The sequence below is a fragment of the Colossoma macropomum genome, unplaced genomic scaffold, assembly GCF_904425465.1.
Source record: "Colossoma macropomum unplaced genomic scaffold, Colossoma_macropomum, whole genome shotgun sequence".
NCBI lineage: Eukaryota > Metazoa > Chordata > Actinopteri > Characiformes > Serrasalmidae > Colossoma > Colossoma macropomum.
Genome location: NW_023494802.1, coordinates 32,438,128 through 32,445,995, shown reverse-complemented (window position 1 = coordinate 32,445,995; position 7,868 = coordinate 32,438,128). Strand labels below are relative to the sequence as shown.

The following is a 7,868-nucleotide window of genomic DNA, read 5'->3' as shown; positions in this document are numbered from 1 at the left end:
CCAGCTTTTTCATGATTAATACATTTATGTTGCCATGCCACAGCTGTTTCAGTTATTAGAAGTGAGACCTGCACTTCCAGGTTAGTGATCTCCATACCAGAAACATGAAACGTAATGTCCTTTTCATAGAAACTCGTGCATGAATCGACAATTGTGATACTGCTCACATCAAACAGCTACAGTGCCGCTCCCTTCCTCCAGATCAGTTATCCAGGGAGTGGATAAGGGTGCAGTCAGAGAACTTGGCTAAGGCTCAAAAAGCACGTAATCCCATTTGAATGAACTTACGTCCTCAGCTGCTTTCCTAGGAAGTTCAGAAGGAAGGACGTAGTCCGGTAAATTGAGCTAAAAAAAACCTCATAACACTGTGTAAGGATTGTTATCATATACACTCAACATCTTCACAGACGGACAGACTCTCAAATCACGTTCCTTACATACCATCATATGTATCACATTTTACATTCAAAAATGTCAAAAAACACTGAAATTAATGGCTCAGACTTTTTAGCCCACAAACGTCAGTGTACTATTGCAAGCCATCAGCACCAAAGACTCAAAAAGAAATGTCCATGTTCACATTTCTACGTAAGTAGACACTTTGAGAATTTCCCCGTTGTGGGACTAATAAAGGATTATCTTATCTTATCTTATCTTATCTTATCTATGCATGTTGTCACAAGCAAGTTGTGTGGTCAGCTAGCGCAGGTACAAGGACAGGCATGGATGACATGGACCATTCTACTGTATTAGTTCAAACTACATCCTACAGTAAAAAAAAAATAAATAAATAAAACAATTGAGTACACTTTTTATATTTCCATTGTTTATGTTATGGTCTATTTAAACCCAAGGCATTATTGAAATAGTAAAGAAGTCAAAATATTTAAAATAATTATTTATAGGGTACTTTCTAATCTGAGGTGGCTGTCCCAAACCTTACCTCTAAAATTAAAAAAGTTATTTAAAAATTGCTGTCCCATGTTTTCATGTCAGTAACAAAACGCAGAGTTTTAGTCTATAAATGGAGCCTTATACTAGCCATACCCCCATATTTCAGAGCAGGAAGTGAGACTGCATCCCTCATGGTGAGCTGTTCGATCCTAAAATGTGTTTTCAACTCTGAACTAATTTAGTAAACATGTGTATATAGAGGAAGTGCAGGTTTTAAATTCATCACACATAATTACGAATGCTCTGTTAGAGACATATGAATAATGCAAATAAAGAAATTCATACGAAGTTTGAAGCTGTAATCCATTACACTAATTTGCTACAGGACAAAAGTAATTAATGTAACTTGCTACTTTGTACTGCATAACCCCCAGCACTTGTGGTGACAACAGTGTTTGCCTTTAGCCCTTTTAATTGCTTCACTTTGTTCATGTTTATGTGGTAGGATTTTTTATTTCTCCGCTGCTTGACTTCCATCCATCTTTCACAAAACTGGCTGTCAGTCATAACTATTATGTGCACACACACAGGTATATAAGCCTTGGTTGACACAGAAAGTTGTTAACCACCATCCTAAAATGAAAATGCCACAATGAAACTTTTCACCGAAACATTTTTCTTTTCTTCAAGCAATATGATAGAATATTGACATGATATGATAGAATATTGATATAATATGATAAAATCCCGTACAAAATACACTTGGACAGGATATGGCTTCTGTTTACATGAGCGCTCTCAGTAATTTCTCAGGAATCATACTACACTATATGGCCAAAAGTATGTGGAGGCCTGGCCATCACACCTGTATGAGCACTAATATGGAGACACCAATATTATTTATCATTTAATTTTCAATAAAAATCTTAGTCTACTTTCTAAAAAACAGAAAAAATAATTAACTCCCAATGACTGCTGGAGTTCAGTTAGATGTTGATTAGTTTCAAGGAATAGGCACACAGGCAAAATGCACGCAAATACATCCACCAGTTATCAACTAACAAGTAAATAAAGAATTACATGAAAACTGCCAAAACAAAACCTGAGCCAAACTAACACAACAAGCAGCAGGTGTTAGGGATTACGAAGGGGTGAGCAGGAATGTTCCAAGGAGATACAGCATGATTAGATCTACCCATTTGTTTGTCTTTACAAAAAATAAATAAATTAAGAAAACCTGAAAAATCAGCTTGTCAATGTGAGTCGGCTCACGTTTCTCTACAGGAGCTGGCTCAAAGAGCCAACACGTCCACAAATCTGTTTCACGGACATTTCTACACGCTTTGGCTACGACGGCTTCCCACAGAGCGCTGACTCACTGAGGCGGGCGTGTTGCCTATTTCCTCGTAGCAGTGACAACATTTCCTGGCTTTCTAAAGAGCTTGCAGACTGTAAACTGCTTCCGTAGAACCACTGGGACCGTATAAGCTGACAGGGTAGAGAAACCTCAGGACTTAAAACTTCCTATTTGGATTTTTGGCTTTACCTAGCTTAGGTGAGTGAGACGGCGCTACGTGAGCGAGAAGGTGACCCAACCAGAATCTCGCCGCTTTGGCCAGTAACTTAGCTAGCGTTAGCTAGCCACGTTAGCTAGTGAGGCTCTTGAAGTTTGTTTGTCCAGAACAGCTCCTAAATAATTATACAGCAGAACAAACTTCAGTGTATTGTCCAGTTTATGCGAATGTAGATAAACGTAGGTAAAGTATTTAGATGTAATGCTTTTTAACCCATATGGTGCTAGCGCGGTCAAGGTGAGCTAACGTTAGCCAGGTAGGCGTTGCCGTGGTTTATTAATGGAAATGTGTTGTTGAGCTTTAACTAGTTCGTTGGTTTGCTAGCGTTAGCTATATTTTTCTTTTCTATTAGAGAGTTGGAGAGTTAAAACTGTTATATCATAACCACAAGAGTTGTTTCCACCCATAATAGCCGTACTAGCTAGGTAACCTAACGCTTTAAAATTCATTTTAATTGTTGAGTTTTTGAGTGTTAGCTAGACGTCCATGTCAGAGAAGCCAGTTATGGCTAACTCAAATATCGTTAGCTCCCCAAACAACTCGCTGCTTTGTTCGTTTTCCTAGGAGACCAGACAACATCACTGACCCTGTTGCTGCGTCATTGAGCTTGAAAAGTTGGGAGAGTAAATTACACAATGACCGCGAAGGCAGCCTGTCGCAGTCTGATCATCTTTCTGATGTGTCTCCTCAGTGTTGTAAAGATCAGAGGTGAGTTCTTTTTAATCCACAGTTTATCATTTTGATGAAGTCGTTGTCTAGTAAGTAGTAACAACCACAGACGTTTTTATCTTGTTTTGAAGCGTTGTCTTGAGTTGTGCCCGTTTTCAAGGAGAGGGCTCCAATCACCATGTTTACACCACAAACAAATGTTAAAATGCATTTGGAGGTTATGACTAGTACAATGCGTCCATTCCTGTTTTTTTCCATTAGCCTATACCTTTCTATAAACTTCTGGCTTAGGCTTTCATTGTGGTCTTTGAGAGGATTATGTCTAATTTAAGGCCTGTTTAGGTAGACCAAGCAGGGCATGGGCTATGTGGCCTACATTGCATGCCCAGTAGTCAAGATACAGTGACCGCTGAATGTGTTGGGCCACTGAGGCTAACCTAGATAACCTTTAAGTTAATTAAAGGACTAAGCTGTTACTCTTATGTTTTCCAGGATGGCTATTCTAAATATATTGTTTCTTTTACTTATTAAATTTAGGCTTCTTTTTGAACGATGTGGTGAATTGGGATTTTTCATAACAATGTTGTAATTAGGATTTTAAACTGTAATTATTTTGCATAAATTAAGGTCCAGGCCTTTTTTTGGCCAAGATGACCACCACACCCACTTTTTTTGGCCTAAAGGGAAATTCCACATCTTTTTAAAAATTCTGTATAATTTAATCATTACTATGTAAACGAAGTCATTTAGAGAGTTCTGATAAAAAGAGCTCTGTTCTAGAGAAACATAGGTTACATAGGCAAATTTGTTCGCAGCCTTGGCGATAGGAAGCAGACATTTGAAGCTTTGAAAGCTGGTGAAAGCTCCCTCACAGAACGTTACTACACAAAATATTTGTGAAGTTTGTTTTCTGATGTCTGACACACTGTTGTATTCCTGTTTTATGATAGTTTTTTTTTTATTGTTTTAAATGCCTTCCCCAGTGAAAACTCTCCCCCTGGTTGCTTCTGATTGGTCTGACTCAGTGGTCACCAACCGTGGTCCTGGAGGTCTGTCTTTCTGTGGACTGTAGTTTAAACCACAATCTAACACACTTGTCCTAAATGATTAATGTCCTTACAGGTCCTTGATTGGCTGGTTAAGATGCATTAGTATAGGTATGGGGAGGATGCAGCATGTTGTTAGTTGGAATTCCACATGAAAGTAGATCTCCAGGAGGAGGGTTGGTGACTACTGGTCTGACTCATTTATAGGCAGTTGGCAAGCTCTGTTACCAGGTTAAATTTTCCCACTTTAAACGTGTAGGCTGTAATTTAAATTGCAGCTCTTGTGATTTGACAGATGCACTCTTTTAAATTACAAACTCGACATAAACGTGATCAGTCTTTTAGCCCTATAAGGCAGCTCTCAGGTCTGTGCTTGTCTGTACAGAAAAGAAGAATGTGTATAGAATAAGAATTTCTGATATTTCAAAATTGCAAAGCATCTGAGAGGGAACGCTTTTGGTCTTTTAATCTTAAGTGCAAACTAGATATAAAGCAAGAATAGTGATTTTTCCCACTACTTCTGCCATCCCCCATTTTACTGGGGACTGATTCAGGTAAGCTGGAGTGGTGAATAGTTTTGCATACTTTTCTTCATAAGAATTGTTATGTGGCTACAAGCCAAACACATTACTGGCATATCTCTGTGCTCTTTGCTCATTACGACATATGCAAATTCAGCTCTCTCCAGTAGCAAGTCTTCAGGCTAGTCAGAACACTGACAAGCCTTGGTGGTCACTTGGCATAGTGTGTTGTTATGTAGAAGTCAACACATGGGTGCATTTTTCTTTGCATCCAGTGATGGTTTGCACAAAAACACAAGGACCTATTAAAGGTGCAGTATACGATTCTGGAGGACAGTTGTTGATCTTTAACCTCAACAACAAAACATACACCCCTCCCTTCAGTGCTCCTCCAGAAGCTCCACCCCCAAATTCATGGACACACATTGCCAAGGCAAAAGTCACTGGGCTAGCAAACTTGTTTTATGGCCAAGAAAACCTGGAAAAAAAAAACCCTTCGCAAATGTTGTACGAAGAAATACCATGATAGAATGAGCAAACAACAACACGGCAAGTAATGTAACTAGCATTAACCAGAATGTAGCGATAGTTTGCTAACCCACAGTTACTGTCACAAACATTAAATATACTGACCTATTGGTTATGGTAATGTAGTCCACCTATCAAGCAGGAGCAACCTCCTCATTCCCTTTCATGCCTTTCAACTCTCTATGAAGCTGAAGTCAGCTTCTTTTTTGCATTCCACCTTAAATGGTGCAGCAGTTAGGCTATATTCAGGTGCCTCATCTTCTTGTTTGAATTATCCTGTTCCGCCTTAAATGGTAGAGCGGTTACATTCAGGCACTTAAGGCTCCAGAATGGAACTGCTGCATGATTAAGGAAGGAATGAGAAAATGCGATTAGGAAGCTAACTTCAGCCATGTGAACTTTTGGAGGTCACTCTCCGCTGCTGAAACGCCTCGCTGTCAGTGCTCTGAGGTCTCTCCACCGATGATTTTGTCCTCTTTGGCTGTTTCATCTCTCCATCTTGATACTGAGTGGAACAAACAGCACCTCCCCTTCCTCCTGTCCTGTGCACGAGCACGAAATCCCCTGTTGCTGTTTGGCTGGAATAGTGTTATGTTTGTTGTCCTAAACCACTTTGTTTGTGCACACAGAATGGAGAGCTGCCAAACCATGAAGAGATGAATTGCATTTGACAGTGTATTGGATTGAAATCGTTTACTGTGCCTTTAAGTTTGGGCAATAATGTAAATTTAGATGAGCGATTATCGTCTGTTAACGTGATAAACAGTCTAATCCTGATCCAAATTAAGTTACAAAGTACCACATGTGAGCGTTACAGAACCTTACCCTGTAGCTTGCATGTTGTTACCATATAATTACTATCTGGGCTTGTTTTATAATAACTTAATAATTTATAATGTGCCAGTTTGGTTGCATCTCTCAAGGGTTAAAGGTCCATCAAATCATGGTCTAACTGGCAAAATCACCTCGTACTGGAGTTTATCTGTTTCTCTCTGTTTAGTTTGTTGGTGATGTTCTGTTTGTGTAGCCTGTGTAGTCTTCTCTGTTGTGTAAATGTTTTGAACTAACCATAGATAAGAATGCTTGTACAAAGGGAATTGTTCAATTAAAGTGAAGCAATATAAAACAGAAACACATGGCATGTGCAAGAGAACAAAAGCAAATCAGCACTTATTTAATTTATCCTGATATTTGATTTCATAAATTTTTGACTTTCGATCTTGTTATCAGCATTGCTGCTTCAAGACCAGAGAGCCCAGTAATTTTATACTGGATGACCCGTAATTTATGTCTGTGCTACATTCAACTCTAGTCTTTTATTTATTTATTTACTTACTTTTTGTCTTGTCAGCTCAGTGTGAGAAACCCAGTACACTGGAAAACAGAGTTTTGACTCCTGAATCAATCAAACCGACTTACCCAGATGGAGACACTGCAACGTTCCAGTGTTCAGTTGGTTATAAGCCTGCAGATCCAAAAGCTTCCAAAACTATTATTTGCTCTGGAAACAAGTGGGACTACAATACGCTGAAACTTCAGTGCACAAGTAATTCTTTTGCTCTTTCCATTACGCATAGATTTCCATTTTGTCTGTCAGAATGTGTTCTAGGATAAATGCAGGATCTGATATTGTAATATTTTCTATGTTTTAGAAAAAAGTTGTAGACCTCTTCCAGACTTTGCCAATGGGAGATATACTTATTCTCCAGAAGGAGATGAAGGAGTTTTATTTGGTGCGACAGCCACAGCACAGTGTAATGAAGGGTGAGTGAAATGTGGTTTTGATGTGTTTGTGTTTTGAGGTATTTCTGGTCAGTCCTTTTGTTGACTAGTAATAAATGTAGTTGTGTTTATATACTCATACAGTTCCTCTCTGCTTTGCAGCTATATGCTTCTTCGATACACAGCTAGACGTTGTCTAGATGCTGGTTGGGATGGGAGAGAGCCTGTCTGTGAAGGTTTGTCATTTCCTAAATGTAGAAGTTCACAATGAATTATTATTTAACAAAATAGTTTGAAACAACATTTTATCTGAACTTTTTTCACCTTTAGTGATCAAGTGTCCTTCACCTCCTGAGATAACGAATGGACAGCCTGAGGAGCCACTAGAAGAATATGATTATGGACAGGCGGTCACATACGTTTGTAATGCAGGTTATACTCTTTTTGGAGCATCAACAGTATCGTGCTCTAACAGTGGAACCTTTGAGCCTTCTCCTCCTGAATGTATAAGTAAGTAGTGCTGGATTAAATTAAAATTAAATGCCTTATTTAATTTTGTGCATTAAAGGGGAATTTCACTGCATAATTTGATCGTTTAGATGTCAACAAAGAGTGGTTTGATGAAACAAGTGAATCTACACTTGTCTTCTGTTAATAATGGTAATATAGCAGGTAATCTGAAAAAAAAATTTTTTTTGGAGGGAGAATTTTGCCTTACAATACCCTTCATGTACCTCTCCTCAATTAATTCATTTTAATGCATGTTGGGTAGGGGTGTGGGAAAAACTCGATTCTTAGATGCATCGCGATGCGGGCGTGAACGATTCTGAATCGATTCATTCAATGTCAAAAATCGATTTTCTAAATATTTAATTTATAATGTAATGTTGACGGAACGCAAAAGGCTGAACTGG

General features: G+C 38.7%; 1 protein-coding gene across 10 annotated transcripts in view; it reads left to right on the top strand.

Moving 5' to 3' along the window:
• Window positions 1–2,278: 2,278 nt before the first annotated feature.
• LOC118822344 (membrane cofactor protein-like) overlaps window positions 2,279–7,868 on the top strand; it is a 29,882-nt gene continuing 24,292 nt past the window's right edge. For 4 of the 10 annotated variants that reach the window (XM_036591336.1, XM_036591332.1, XM_036591330.1 and 1 more), the window contains exons 1-6: window positions 2,280–2,449; window positions 3,033–3,176; window positions 6,584–6,778; window positions 6,885–6,996; window positions 7,117–7,190; window positions 7,285–7,464. In XM_036591336.1, the coding sequence (XP_036447229.1) occupies window positions 3,104–3,176; window positions 6,584–6,778; window positions 6,885–6,996; window positions 7,117–7,190; window positions 7,285–7,464 (634 nt within the window). In that variant the 5' untranslated portion in view covers window positions 2,280–2,449; window positions 3,033–3,103. Of the gene's footprint in view, window positions 2,481–3,032; window positions 3,177–6,583; window positions 6,779–6,884; window positions 6,997–7,116; window positions 7,191–7,284; window positions 7,465–7,868 lie in introns of all 10 variants that reach the window. The other 6 variants (XM_036591338.1, XM_036591334.1, XM_036591333.1 and 3 more) reach the window with 3 other exon arrangements.